Below are 15,938 nucleotides of genomic sequence, written 5' to 3'. Positions count from 1 at the left end.
AGGAGTACACGTCAACCCAAGCACCCCACCCACCCGCCCCTTCAACCACCGTCTGCCCCCCCTGTGACAGAGACTGTAGGTCCCGCATTGGACTCATCAGTCACCTGAGAACTCATTTTTAATGTAGAAGCAAGTCATCCTCGGTTCCCAGGGACTGCCTAAGAAGAAGAACTTAACTGCCATCTATTAACATTCTATCCAGTGCTCACGCAACTCAGTAACACGCCCCCACCGCAAGTTCCTCTTTAAAAGAGACTTAATTATTATTTGCTTAAGATTTTTTCCCCCTTCTTCTAGTTCCTTCCTTTATTTTCTCTTGTCTCCTCACTTTCTCTTATATTTTTTTAATTTACCTTCTCTCCTCATTTTCTTGCTTCTGCTCTCTCACTTTTTTTCCCATGTCAGTGATCATGTTCCTCCTTCCAGGCCTCTGACTGATTTGTTTAATTTGTTTCTGGGATGTGGGCGTCGCTGGCAAGGCCAGCATTTATTGCCCATCCCTAATTGCCCTCAAGTAGGTGGTGGTGAGCCACCTTCATGAACCGCTGCAGTCCGTGTGGTGAAGGTACTCCCACAGTGCTGTTAGGGAGGGAGTTCCAGAATTTTGACCCAGCGATGATGAAGGAACGGTGATATATTTTAAGTCAGGATGGCTTGTGACTTGGAGGGGAACTTGGAGGTGGTGGTGTTCCCATGCGCCTGCTGCCCTTGTCCTTCTCGGCGGTAAAGGTCGCAGGTTTGGGAGGTGCTGCCGAAGAAGCCTTGGCAAGTTGCTGCAGTGCATCTTGTAGGTGGTACACACTGCAGCCACATTACGCCGGTGGTGGAGGGAGTGAATGGTTAAGGTGGCGGAAGGGATGCCAATCAAGCGGGCTGCTTTGTCCTGGATGGTGTCGAGCCTCGAGTGTAGTTGGGGCTGCACTCATCCAGGCAAGTGGAGAGTATTCCATCACACTCCTGACTTGTGCCTTGTAGATGGTGGAAAGGTTTTGGGGCATCACTCTCCACAAAATACCCAGCCTCTGACCTGCTCTTGTAGCCACAGTATTTAAGTGGCTGGTCCAGTTATGTTTCTGGTCAATGGTGACCCCTCCCCCCCAGGATGTTGATGGTGGGGGATTCGGCGATGGTAATGCCGTTGAATGCCAAGGGATGGTGATTCGATTCTCTCTTGTTGGAGATGGTCATTGCCTGGCACTTGTGTGGCGCGAATGTTCCTGGCCACTCATCAGCCGAAGCCTGAATGTCATCCAGGTCTAGTCTTCTCTGGCTTATTCCAGGTTGCCCTCTGTGCATCTGCTCTCAGCTCCACTGACTTTTTTCATATCCTATGCCTATTTATGTCTGGAGTCCTATGCAAATTGTTTCTTTTATAAAGGAGTAAAATGAAATCAAACAGCTTCAAGCTAGACTCGAAGCTCAAGTCAGATGAAGGATAAGAAAGTAAATGTGTGAAGCGCAGAACAGGTACATGGGGAAGTGGGAAGAAGCAGAGAAGAACAAAACCTACAGCCCAAGTTCAGGAAGGGTAAAGCCATGAATCAGGCCAGAGGTCAGAACTAAAGCTGGTTCAAACTGTCACTGTTCTGGAAGGTATCTAACTGGTCCATCAGGTCAAAATGTTAACCATAAACCAATCATATTCCACAGAGAACATCACAAATGGACTCCATTTTTCAGAAACAGTCAATAGCTAGGTGTGCAACGTTGTGATGTCACAACTAGTAGTTTTACACAAAATTCCTGCTTCAAGCCTAAGTAAGTATACTATCTACTTTTGGCAACAGTATTCCAGCATCTTGGCTGCCAAAGAAATGCCAAAGCTACAGTAAAATGGGCCTGTACAGAAGGCATGACGGAATAATCTGCACCAACTACAGCAATTTGAACTCTGCTGTACATTTTCTAACACCAGAAATGCTGGCCACCTTCTGCAGCTCTGTCGTGGTTCAAAGTATGAACCGCAGTTATATTATGAAAAGCAGTGCTCTGCACCTGCATTCAATTATACATATATCTGCAAACACATAAATAATCTGCCTCCACACTACAGTAATATATGAGTGGGCACAGCAAACTCTCACCTCGATCTAAGTAGTGAAGCAAAATGTGGACAGAGATGGGGAATTATATTTCCAAGAAGAAAATTATGCTCTTAGTTGAGATTTCTGTCTTGGAAAACACACAGCAATTTTTCAGTCGCAGTCCAGAGGCTTCATTAGCGTCTCCCTCCCTTCTAAGATGCTCCAATCATGTCAATTACAGGGAGCATCACCACTACAAACAAGGGAGTTGCAACTTCAAAACCAGCTGCAGGACACTGGAGTTTGCTGACTGACAAACCATGCAAATTTGTACGTCTGTAGCATGCTTTACCAGGCTGGGCCGGTTCCAGAGTGGCTCTGTGGCCACTTTGAAGCTGAGGCGCACGTTTTTTGTAATGAAACCACCCAGATGCCGGCTAACCCAGGACACCATACAAATTTTCCAGCTTGGTGTCCTCGGGCCCAGTAGGCTTCAGAGTGGCTCTCAAGCCAGTTTGAAGTTAAGCCTCACATTCTGTACTGTGGAACCACTCGAGACACACAAAGGTGCTCTCCAGAACTGAAATCATTGGTGTGGCCTAGCAGGGAGGGAGACACTACTCAAGGGACACGAGGAACAGCTGGAAAATTTACATTAAAAAAAAAAAAATCTATGAAAAGGGCTCTGACGTAAGAAAACTACTCGGCACTTGGTCTAAGCGTTAAACAAAGCTTTAATCAACTGTTTTACAACATGGAGGTCTCGTTGTGTCCTTCACTAGTTCCTGTTAAAGAATGTCCTGCGCAAGCTGGGCCCGTGCCTGAGTATTTATACTCTCCCTGGACAGTGCCACCCGCAGGCCGCTCAGTATTATTTCATAAGTCTTTCTTTCATGAATGATTGATTCATGTCAGGCACTATTTTGAACAAATAATACATCTTCACTTTCTTTCCCCTTGAAGTCAATACTGCACTGGTATTTGATTTAGTATAAGAGATACAATTCAGCAGATAACACTTCTTCATAAGGTTCAGGAAATTTGCTGCTGGTGAGTACACTAAATATTTTTTCCACACAGCATTCCCAGCAACCACAGAATGGATACCTTCAAACATTTATCCCTGTGAAAGTCATCTCTGGTTGTTCAGGTACCTCATCAAATAGAAGGAAATGTTTTTAGAAAAATAAACTGAACAGGTGATTATTTGCCTTTTCATCTTCCTCACAAAAGAAATATAAATTGTCCCTTCAATATTCATGCCAATTAAATCTGCACTTGAAAGATAAGTCACGTTATTAAAAGCAATAAAAAAATTAAAAAAAATCGAACACCAGTCCCACTTTACCTGATTTAGATCCGGGTGCAGAGGCTGATCTTTTGCCACCAATGGTCGCACTTCCCATTTTCTTAGTAGCAGATACCTTAAATGTAGAACTGGCTGATGGTCTGTTTCCATCCACAGACTCCTCATCATCAAAGCTTTTATCTTTTAAAAAAAAAAGCACACAAAATATTAAAGCTACAGTAAACCTTGAATAACCAGCTATCACTTCCAGTTCTCATTAAAAGAAAAATCATCAATACCAATCATTACTATGATTTTCATTCTCCATGACCAGTGTGACTGTAAAATGAAAATGAAAAAATACCCACCCTGGTGAAGCAGCATTAATCTAGCCTTTTGCATCCTACATAACAAGCACTTCAACCCAGACTGGAGTAAATCTGCATACCAATCTATTTTATTTACATTTTAAATCCTGCTTTAAATGCCAAAAAGGACTCGTGAAGCAAATCCTTGTTTCTGCTGCTTTTGTATGTGCTCCAGCCTACACATCCTCCCACTTTGTGTCACCAGCTCTCTGCCTTTCCCACCCAGATTCTGCAACTTACAGGCACAGATCCTCTTGCAAATCAGCCGTCTCATTCCTTTTTTAAAAAAATGCTGTCAATTCCTCTCATGCGAGAAGCTACCAATAGATCACATGACCAAGTGTAAGTCAATTTCTAATAACAATCAATTCACATCCCCCATCTCAAAATACTCGCCATGAATACAACAGAGGTTTATTCCGGCATCTTTACCCTTTCTCCCTTCACTGGGTGCTCAGCAGCCAATCAGCTAAGAGATGACATCATTTTATACAGCCAGTACCGGATAAGAGATGAAAATTCCTCATGCATATAAATCCTGTTCTCATACACAATTGCAATTCCTTTATTACAGATTCTACGAGATAAACCCTGCTCAGTTGAAATATGATCTAGCACTCGAGTCTAAAAGTATAGAAGCTGTATGGTTTTCTACATCTTATTTCCTTCAGCATGCTTCAGTTACACAGCTAATGTTACTTCAATAATCAATAGCAAGACGTCTTTCATTAGTGGGACACCTTTCATTTTGTACATTAAGCTGGGAGCAGCTTTTGATTTTAGCCAACCAATAAATACTGCATAATACAAAGTACAATATTGCTGCCTGTGTCACTGAAGAGATTTTTTAATTGCTGGCCTACAGCACAGCTGTGCTGATATAACTGCACAAGCTCGAGCTTTGGGTTCTGTGCTGCGGAAGCTGAGATTTCATTAATGAATGCCAATGAACAGGGTGGGGCCCAGTTGTGTTGTTTTGCATCCTAATCAGTTTCTCAAAGCCTTTACACACAATGAAATCTTAATATTAAGTATCAATAGTCGAGATCTTTTAATATTCAATTCTGGAGACACAATTATCCAGTTTCAGCATCCTAAAGGACAATACAGAATTTAAAAGCAATGTACTGTAATGAAATGAACAAATACTGAAAGCCTTATTTAAATGAATTTGAAATTGTAACAAATTTAGCAATCTGTTTATCAGAAACCATTCAAGCTTTGTACTTAACAGTATTTAAGAACTTAATACTGTAGTATGCATAAAATGCTAGTTAAGAACCTATCAAATGGCATTGTTTCTCAGATCAATTGCAGCCAATTTTACACCTTGGATTGGGGGGGGGAATGGGAAAAGAGGATTAAATGGAACAAGATTCCTCTTTAATACCCCATTTCTGTTAGGGAACCGCTTTCAGTGGAAAGAGTTCCACAATATGAAATGACTATGACATATCTCCATCAATGTTAATGGAAGCCAGCAACATCGAGTGTGCCTACAGCTTGTCGCTATTTAAGTTTTCCATCCACATTGCTTTATCCCTAGAAGCAGTGAATAAAAGGTGTTTTTTCCTGCCCAGAGAGAAATGTATACTGCTCAATTTATATTAAAGTGCAGTAATTTAAATATGACACAAGCTAACTCTGCCATATATCACCTCAGCCCAGATGATAGATAAGTGAGTGTGTCCAAGCTCCTGCCAATGATGCACTAAATCCATTTACAAGTGCATTTGTAAGACTTGACAGACTCTGCCCTCCAACCTTCTTTCTGTCCATGTGGAAAAGCACCCAAGCCTGGTATTCAGCATCTTTCTACAACTGAGATCCACAAGTCTATGTGAATTTACACTTCAAGATGCAGCACATTTGCGCAACACTGCCTTGTTTTATTTTTGATTTGAACAGGGGAAATATCAAATTTATAAATTTATGTATTGTAACAAATTCATTTTAATTTGTCCTTTACACAAATCAGAAGAAACACAGAATATCCTTTCTGTGCATTCAGCAGAATGTTTTAGAAAATTTACCAAAGAGTTAACCAGTTTAAACAGGAGCTTAACTCTTGAAATTTAGTCTTTTGAAATGTTGGTCGTGCTGCCTAAATCTAGGTTAACTGTAGAAGACAACCAGAACCAATTAGTCAATGTTTAGATGTGCAGTGAAACAAAGTTGGAGATCATTTTAGGATACCAATCAACCTCAGCAATGGGAGTACAACTGGCCTTAGCGCCCACTTGCATAAGAGGCAGAAAATGGAAAACAGGGTTCCCATTCCTGATTGGTGACTTTCCATCACTTTCTGGTCATTGCAAGAAAACATGGTTTGCAAGTGAGACAGTCAGCTCAGCTGTGATTCTTTCACTCATTCCCATTTCAAACAGACCATCAACACTTGTCTTAAAAATGGCCCTATGGGTGAGGCTGCCAGCACCCATGGAAACATACCGCAACCTGAGGTGCCGAAAGGAAAGAGAAGTGGAGAGAAAAAAATGGTTTTGCAATTTTTCCTTCTGTTGAGATAATGAGTTTGAAGAAATATGTCAACACATGACAGATTTCTGCCACTCTACATTATGTGATTTTAGGATGGAAATATTCTGACAGTTTAGAGCCAAGAATCCCTCAGTTAAACCTATTTTCTTCAAGGTCAGCCTCAAGGGAAAGGGCAAAGTTGTGTCAAAGATCAAGACACACTCATCTTTGGGGCTTTCCTCAGCCCACGGTTATCAGGATTAGAACACCCTGCCCGAGCCTTCTGCAGAATTTCCAGGAACTGAATGAAGAGACAGCACACCCATCATAATGAAGTGTTGAGAGAGACTGGTCTTAGCCCACATCAAAGCCAGTGTTCCTGCCTCTCTTGACCAACACCAGTTTGCCTATCGTGCAAACAGGTCAACGGAGGATGCAATCACAACTGCTCTACACTCGGAACTGAATCACCTAGATGGTAAGGAGACCTACATCAGAATGCTGTTCATAGACTACAGCTCAGCATTCAACACTATCGTCCCCAACAAGCTGGCCACCAAACTCCAAACTCTTGGCCTGAACACTTCCCTCTGCAACTGGACCCTGGACTTCCTAACAAACAGACCCCAGTCTGTCGAATTAGGTAACCACACCTCCCCCCCACTGACCCTGAACACGGGGGCCCCACAAGGATGTGTGCTGAGCCCCCTCCTCTACTCCCTCTTCACCCACGACTGTGTGGCTGTTAATGGTTCCAACACCATCATCAAGTTTGCGGATGACACCACGGTAGTAGGCCAGATCACCAACAATGATGAGTCAGCCTACAGGGAGGAGGTCCAGCATCTCGTGAAGTGGTGCGCCGATAACAACCTGGCCCTTAACATCAAGAAAACCAAAGAAATCATTGTGGACTTCAGGAAGTCCAAAGGCGGAAGTCACACCCCCATCCACATCAATGGGGCTGTGGTGGAAAGGGTGGACAGCTTTAAGTTCCTCGGAGTCCACATCACGGAAGACCTCTCCTGGTCCCTCAACACCTCCTCTCTGGTGAAGAAGGCCCAGCAGCGACTATATTTCCTAAGGAGGCTGAAGGGATGTAATCTGTCACCCCTGATCCTCTCTAACTTTTACCGCTGCACTATAGAGAGCATCCTGACAAACTGTATCACAGTATGGTATGGCAGCTGTAGCTACTAAGCCCTGCAGCGGGTAGTCAAAACTGCCCAACGCATTACCGGCACCCGGCTACCGACCATAGAGCACATATACCAGAAACGCTGTCTACGGAGGTCACGGTCCATCATCAAAGACCCTACCCACCCCAGCCACAGTCTGTTCGCCCTCCTGCCATCTGGGAGACGCTACAGATGCATTCGCACCCATACGACCAGATTTAGGAACAGCTTCTTTCCCAGGGCTGTCATCCTACTGAACTCCACAAATAAACTCTAAAGCCTGCACATCTGCCAATGCACTTTATTATGGTTATGTTTATGTTAATATACTACAAGCCAAATGTATGTTGAATGTTTAAATGTCTTAATCCAAATGTACACTCTCGGGAGCCGCAAGCCTACATTTCGTTGTACTGCACTTGTGCACTAACAATGACAATAAAAGTTGATTTCATTTGATTTTTGATTTGAATGCATCCATAAAACTCCCTCCCGTAAGACACTGCTGAAACGAACTTCGAGCTCGGAGTTCCATCACAGAATATGTCAAGCCTCTTCTGTTGAGAAGCATCTGCATCAAACCAATTCTACAGTAATGGTATTCAAACTTCTCTGCCTGGAACCTCCTGCAAACATTCGCACATATCCAGACACCATCTGAAAATATGGACACACTGGACAGCGTAAATTTTCAGCATTAGGAAAAATGACCAAAAGAATAGGTGAAGAGATGGGTTTTGAGGTGGCTCTTAAAGAAATGACAAGGCATCGGAATTTGGGGAAGGAGTTCAAGAGAGTATGACTGAGACAGCTCAAGACTGTTGCCATCACTGATAGAGTGGAGGGAGGGATGCAAAGGAGGTCAGAACCTGAAAACCAAAGGGCATAAATTGGGCTGTACAAATAGAAGAGGCAGGGTAGGGCAAGGTAAGATCGTGGAGGATGTGTAAAAAAACGACGATTGTGAATTAAAAAATCTTGTGAATCAGGTATTTAAAGTTAAGACTAGCTGTGGAGATGAATTGTGATTTCTCGGGAGTATAAATTAAAATGTTGCATTTGATATTTCAGCCCTTTAAGGGGATAATTCAATGGGTGAAAAATTTTAGTCGTTCAATTTTGTTGTATTCCATATAAACCACCTTTCTCTCCACTCTGCCCTCTTCCCTGCATCTTCACTGGGCTGAAATGAAGACTCACCACACTATCTCCGATTCTCATTCTTTTACAGGACTTAAAGCTGTAGAACACCATCACTTGAGACCTCCCCCTTCTCCTGCAATCTTCAGGCTTTTAGACCCCCAAACTCATCACCAATATAGTCGTTGATTCACTGTGTCTTTTCTCCTGATATGCCCTAGAATGTGGATTTTAGCTCTTCAAGATTTCTCAAAAATAAGGACTTGTGAAAAATCTGCTTTATCATCATCATGAGACAATGGGAAAACATGAATCACACCAGAAAAGCAAGGACACACTGCAACCATGTGGTAAATCACTTTTATCGTTCACTATCGTTACACTATGGTTATCACTGTTTATATCGTTACACTATGGTTATCACTGTTTACACTGTTGTATCACTACACAAGGTCACCTCTTGTCACGCTGTTATACCTGGGCTGACCACAGCTGACTCCGCCCATGGCTCCGCCTGCTTGCCCAGGTATAAAGGTGGTCGACTGGCTGGTATTCCTCCTTGTTGGATCCGATCACCCACGAGGGTGGGCTCTGTTATTTAGCCAATAAAAACCTATAGTTACTAACTTAACTCGTCGCTTTTCATGAACTGAATTGATAGGTATATCAATTTTATTGGCTAAACAACATTCAAAATGGAAATTTGATGACCTGAAAATGGAGCTTTAAAGATCTAAGTAGGTTTATAAAACACAAAATGTAAGTACTAAAATACCCATCAAATAAACAGAAGTTTTTTTGACATAAAATTACTTGGATTTATGTTCTACGTGTATCTCAATTCATGGCAAGAACTAGTCTTACCTATAAACACATGAACATTAAAATAAGGTTAGCTGCTGCCATTTTGAGACTTGCTTTCAAAAGAATTCCAGACACGGTCACGAAAACGCTGATGAAAAGGCCCTAAAATATGCCTCAGAGGTGACCTCAAAACAGAGTATTCAACGGCCCTGCCAAACTCTGAGAATCAGAAAAGGCTAATTCTAAGTATCATAGATACTCAAATGAAACAGACAACTCCGTGTTCTCCTCATAGCCAAGTGGTAAAGCCACAACTGCCAAGAGGTAGTAACACAGATTTTCCTGCAACGGCGAGATCAGCACCAGACACTAATTTTAGCGTCTGGCACACAAAGCTCACCAATGATAACTTGCTCATTAGCAGCTAAGCCAATGGCCCATGTATTGATTGTGCCTTAACAGTGCCTCATTTTTTTCACTCTATTGTAAACATCTTTGTCACTAAATTAACGATAAATGTTAGTAGACATGAACATTTACTGGGTTTGTAAATTTCAGGAAGGTTTGTTTGAATCCATGATTAGTCAGAGATCTGTGTTCCATGAGCTGTTGATGAAAATATTTGAACTGGTCCCCATAATCCGATTCTTCCATGTCACGTGGCAACTCAAATTTCAAAAGAGGGGGAACACAGATAACCAGGATGATCTTCATGTGCCTGTCAAGACTTTGATGACAATTCCTAGTAAGGGATCATTGAAAGAATCAGACTTAAATTAAATGTTATTTTTTATGCACTGCTGACAACCATCAATTGATTTAGACTGCACATACTATGGATTTTACTTTGCAGATTAAAACAGAGTTGTCAACTAATTAATCAACTAGTTAAAAATAAATTCCATGTGTTGTAAGGATAATCGACAAAATTAGCAGTGAACATTTCAAGCAGGGCCGAGTACCATTAATGTATTCAGAATACATTTATGGAGCAACTGTATAACTATTGCTGCATTTGCATGACTACTGGGATATACTATCTATTATACACCAATTGGATCCCGATAAAGGCATAACTTGTTTGCCAAGAAATGTTGGACTGGGATTGTGCCGTCAAGGATAAGTGTTGCAGCTGCAGTTCTTCAGATAGTACAGGCGAGACGCTTCAGCTGGATTGATTTGATTTTGGCTTTGTTTTCCATACTGATCTTGGAGCAAGAAGACATGCCACTGAGACCATTATTTTAAGCCCAAGTGGCAGCAGCGTGAAAACTGGCTTAAATGCAGGAAAATCGTGATCATCATTGATTGTAATGGAGGCGGGGCTATGATAATTACCTAACTGTTTGCAGTGAGGGCAACAGCAGAGTGCCACAAAAATCTGAGGAAAATTTGGAGTGGCATAATTCATGGTGTAAGTCACTCACTCCATAATTTCCACTCACTTCTGTGCTGTTCAAAGTCCCAACGACATAGATGCGCTATTACAGTGGCGCAAGCCCCCAGGACAATCTGGGCAGGAGACAACAACAAAAAAATGCCACTTTTATCTGGAGCGGTTTGGTTCCTTTGTTATTGAAGACTGAGAAGTGATGGGAGTACCATGAACCACTTGACATGTCTTGGGGTGTTTGCTCCACAGTTAATGTGGGGTCATTATAATTCTCTGATTTGAAGGGGTGAACTCTTGCAATACACATCTTTCGCTTGGTTGAGGATAAATTGAATGGGTACATTTGAGAATCAAAAGGTATAAAAGATAATGTTTTTGAAACAAATGTGCAGTGAAAGGTCGGTGGGAAAGCATCCCGGTGCTTCCTAAAAAGGGGAGGAGAAAGAGCGAGCGTGAGAGTGCAAGAAATGACAGGAGTTTAGAGAGACTTGCAGACAATGCAACCAGATGGTTAAGTATATCACTTGGATGTACAAGTTTCCCCGAGAATAAGGGAAGCAAAATTTGATGTAGCTCTACTCCAAATATAGTTACCAATGTGCAAGGTGAATCTACCCAGCAAACAGATGATCCAAGAGGGAACGGATACAACAGCTAAGGAAAGAATTCACTTATCTGACATCCCAAAGGATGCCAATGCAACCAACTCTACTGAGCAAACTATGAAGGATGAGATTGTACTTCTAATTGTTTTATAAAAATGTTAATAAAAATGTTAGGTTGCGACTTCATGGTCTAACTTCAAGGATTTGGGAAGAGGGTAACTGGTTCATTCAGTTGCTTATACATATCCTAATGGGGGGTTGGTAGTGTAAACGTGCATGTAATTTGGACTTGCTGATGTAAGATGATTCCAGCAGACAAAATTTAGGTATCTAGTACTTCCCTAGACATAGACTAGACAGTAAAGCCCAAAGGCGTTAATGACTCATCTGGTGCCTTTTGATTAATGTAATATAGTTTACTCGTTGGGGAGGGTTTAAACTAGCTTGGCAGGTGGATGGGCACCAGCATATAGGAGTAGAAAAGAGGAATAAGGTGCATAAAAGAGTGAGTGTGTTGGATAGTACTAGAGAAGATGGTACTACAGGTGGTATTAGTACCATATTAGATAGGAGCAGACTAAGACTACGAAAAATTCAAAAATGGGTTAGAATGCATGTACATAACGCACAAAGTGTGGTGAATAAAGTTGGTGAGCAACAAGCCCAATTAGCCGTGTGGCAATAATGGAAATGTGGCTTAAAAACGGTGTGGACTGGACACTTAATATTCAAGGGTACAAGGTGTTCAGAAAAGATAGTGAAGGGAAAAAGGGAAGTGGGGTGGCAGTGCTGATTAAGGAAGACATTGTAGTGTTGGAAAGGGAGGATGTTCTTGAGGGGACAAGGACAGAATCCATTTGGTTAGAGTTGAGGAGCAAAAAGGTATGATCACGCTGTTGGGGGCACTCTACAGGCCTCCAAATAGTGAGAGGAGCAAATCTGCAGGGAAATCGCAGAGATATGCAAAAGCTATAGAGCGGTGATTTTGGGGGACTTTAATTACCCAAATATCGATTGGGATAATGCTAGGGTAAAGGGAAAGGAGGGGGAGGAATTTCTGATATGAGTTCAAGAGAATTTCCTTGACCAATATGTTCTTGGTCCAACTAGGAAGGAGGCATTGCTGGATCTGGTGCTGGGGAATGAGGTGGGCCAGGTCGAACAAGTGTCTGTGGGAGAACACTTGGGTACGAGTGATCATTGTATCATAAGATTTAGATTAGCAATGGAGAGGAACAAGGAACAATCTAGAGTGGAACTTCTAAACTGGAATAGGGCTAACTTCAATGGGATGCGAAAGGATCTAGCCAGGGTAAAATGGAACCAAAGGTTGACAGGAAAAACTGTAACGGAACAATGGGTGATCTTTAAGGAGGAGATGTTGCAAGTACAGGCTAGGTACATTCCAACAAGAGGGAAGGGTAAGGTAATCAAAGCAAGGGCTCCTTGGATGACGAGGAAGATAGGGAAGATGATGAAACAAAAAAAGAGGGTGTATGATGCATGTCAGGTGAATTCTTCAAGGGAGAACCAGACCAAATACAGTAAGTTGAGAGGTGATGTAAAGATGAAAATAAGGTTGGCAAAGAGAGATATGAGAGTGGAATGGCGGTTCACATAAAAAGGAACCCAAAAATCGTCAACCGGCATGTAAACAGTAAGCAGATAGTAAGAGGCGGGGTGGGGGCTATTAGGGACAAAGAAGGTGATATATGCTTAGAGGCGCAGGGCAAGGCTAGAATACTCTGAGTACTTTGTATCGGTGTTTACTAAGGAGGTGGATGCTGACAAAATATCGGTAGAAGTGGAAAAGGTAGAAGCAATGGAAGTGGTGAAATTTGATGGACAGGATGTACTAGAAAGGCTGGGTATGCTTAGAGAGGACAAGTCGCCTGGTCCCGATGGCTTGCATCCCAGGTTGCCATGGGAATTGGGGGAGGAGATAGCGGAAGGGCTTGCCATAATTTTCCAATCTTCCCCAGATGCGGGTGAGGTGCCTGAGGATTGGAAAGTGGCAAATGTGACACCATTGTTCAAGAAAGGGTGCAAGGACAATCCTAGTAACTACAGGCTGGTCAGTTTAACATCAGCGGTGGGTAAAGTTTTAGAAACAATAATCAAGGAAAAAATTAACAGACACTTGGAGAGGTTTAAGCTAATTAAGGAGAGCCAACACAGATTTGTAAAAGGCAGATCGTGTTTGACTAATCCAATTGAATTTTTTGATGAAGTAACAGAGAGGATTGATGAAGGGAATGCAATGGATGTTGTCTACATGGAATTTCGGAAGTGATTTCACAAAGAACCACATAGAAGGCTGGTTAACAAAATTGAGGCTCATGGAATAGGTGGGTCAGTGGCAGCTTGGATAACGAATTGGCTTAAGGACAGAAAACGGCGAGTTGCGGTAAATGGCTGTTTTTCAGACTGGAGGATGGTAGACATTGGTGTTCCTCAAGGGTCAGTGCTGGGGCCACTGCTTTTTTTTAAAATATATAAATGACCTGGATATTGGAATACAGAGTAGAATTTCTAAATTTGCCAATGATACCAAACTTGGGGGTGTGGCAAACAGTGATGATGATACCAATCGACTGCAACAGGACATAGAAAGGTTAGCAGAATGGGCAGACAAGTGGCAGATGGCATTTAATACAGAGAAGTGTGAGGTGATGCATTGTGGCAGAAGGAACAGTGAGAGGCAATATACACTTAATGGCACAGTTTTAAAGAGTGTGCAGGGACAGAGGGACCTGGGAGTTAATGTGCATAGGTCCCTGAAGGTGGCGGGACATCTTGAGAGAGTGGTTAGCAAAGCATATGAGATCTTGGGCTTCATAAATAGAGGTATTGAGTACAAAAGTAGAGAAGTTATGCTGAACCTTTATAAAGCACTGGTTAGGCCACAATTGGAGTATTGCGTCCAGTTCTGGTCACCACATTTTAGGAAGGATGTGAAGGCCCTCGAGAGGGTGCAGAGGAGATTTATCAGAATTGTTCTGGGGATGGGGGATCTTAGCTACAAGGACAGGTTGAAGAAGCTGGATTTGTTTTCATTAGAGCAAAGGCGGTTGAGGGGTGATTTGAGAGAGGTGTACAAAATTATGATGGGTTTGGATAGGCTAGACGGGGAAAGGCTGTTCCCACTAGTTGATTGTACAAGGACTAGGGGACACAGATTTAAGATTTTAGGCAAGAGATACCGGGGAGATGTGAGGGAAAACTTTTTAACGCAGCGAGTGGTGAGGACCTGGAACTCGCTGCCGATGGAAGTGGTGGAAGCGGAGACACTCAATGTTTTCAAGGGGAGACTGGATAGGCACTTGAGGGAAATAAACTTGCAGGGCTACGGAGATAGAGCGGGGGAATGGGACTGACTGGATTGCTCTACAGAGAGCTGGCATGGACTCGATGGGCCGAATGGCCTCCTTCTGTGCCGTTATGACTCTAGTTCTTATATTTTTGCAACACAGAACTTAGAAACTACACGCAGCATGAAAATGATGGTATGCATTACAAAATTACCAAATGTTAAATCGTAGCTCTAACTGGTGGGGCAGAGGTTATTCCTCTTGCAAGAGACAAAACTGAGGGTATGGTAGCATCGTGGTTATGTTACTGGACTAGTAATCCAGAGGCCCGGAGTAATAATCCGGCGGCATAAATTCAAATACCACCACGGCAGCTGGGGGATTAAAGTACAGTTACTAGCTTTTTAATTCCAGATTTTAAAAAAATTATCAGTAATGGTGGACCATGAAACTACCGGGATTATCGTAAAAACCCATCTGATTCACTAATGTCCTTTAGGGAAGGAAATCTGCTGTCCTTACCCGGTCTGGCCTATATGTGACTCCAGACCCACAGCAATGTGGTTGAATTGGAACTGCCCTCTGAAATGGCCGAGCGAGACACTCAGTTGTACCAAACCGCTGCGACAAAGTCAGCACTGTGGGAGTAATTTCACCACAGGACTACAGCGGTTCAAGGCGGCGGCTCACCACCATCTTCTCAAGGGCAATTAGGGATAGGCAATAAATGCCAGCCTTGCCAGTTACGCCCACATCATATAAACGAATAAATGAAAGAAAAAGACACATCGCTTCCACTTTCTGGGATTTCGACCCCATATCCTCTCCATCACCAAGACTGCCAATTCCACCTCTGTAACATTGTCTGTGTCCGCCCCTACTCATCTGCTGCTGAAACCCTCAGCCATTCTTGTGTTACCTGTAGACTCAACTATTCCAATGTTCTCCTGACCAGCCTCCCTCCTTGCACCCTCTGTAAACTTGAGTTCATCCAAAACTCTGCTGCCTGTATCCTAACTCACACCAAGTCGCATTCACCCATCACCAATATTCCTTCTAATTTTTTTGGGTGCGCGGCCCCTTTAACGGGCTGTGCGACCCATTCAAATTTCCGCGCAGGCGCGGTTTTTCCATTCAGAAGGCAGTGGTTGGCCTGCGCGGGACCTCCAGACTGCTTCGCAACTAAACAGGAACTTTGCCCATCACCCGTGTGCTCACTGATCTACACTGGCTGCCAATGCCTCGATTTTAAAATTCTCATCTTTGTTTTCAAATCGCTCCATGGCCTCGCTCCTCCCCATCTCTGTAACTTGTACAACCCTCCAAGATCTCTGCGCTCCTCCAATTCT

At 42.9% G+C, this 15,938-nt stretch overlaps 1 protein-coding gene across 35 annotated transcripts in view; it reads right to left on the bottom strand.

The window, feature by feature from the left end:
• clasp2 (cytoplasmic linker associated protein 2) overlaps positions 1 to 15,938 on the bottom strand; it is a 453,349-nt gene that overhangs the window by 287,986 nt on the left and 149,425 nt on the right. For all 35 annotated transcript variants that reach the window (XM_085993872.1, XM_085993847.1, XM_085993851.1 and 32 more), the window contains one exon: positions 3,373 to 3,513. In XM_085993872.1, coding sequence (XP_085849998.1) covers positions 3,373 to 3,513 — 141 coding nt within the window. The remainder of the gene's footprint in view (positions 1 to 3,372; positions 3,514 to 15,938) is intronic.

This window comes from Somniosus microcephalus, chromosome 7 (genome assembly GCF_052327205.1).
Source record: "Somniosus microcephalus isolate GS21.2 chromosome 7, FLI_Smic_1.0, whole genome shotgun sequence".
NCBI lineage: Eukaryota > Metazoa > Chordata > Chondrichthyes > Squaliformes > Somniosidae > Somniosus > Somniosus microcephalus.
The sequence above is the reverse complement of the archived record's forward strand: the minus strand, read 5'-3'. Positions and strand labels throughout refer to the sequence as shown.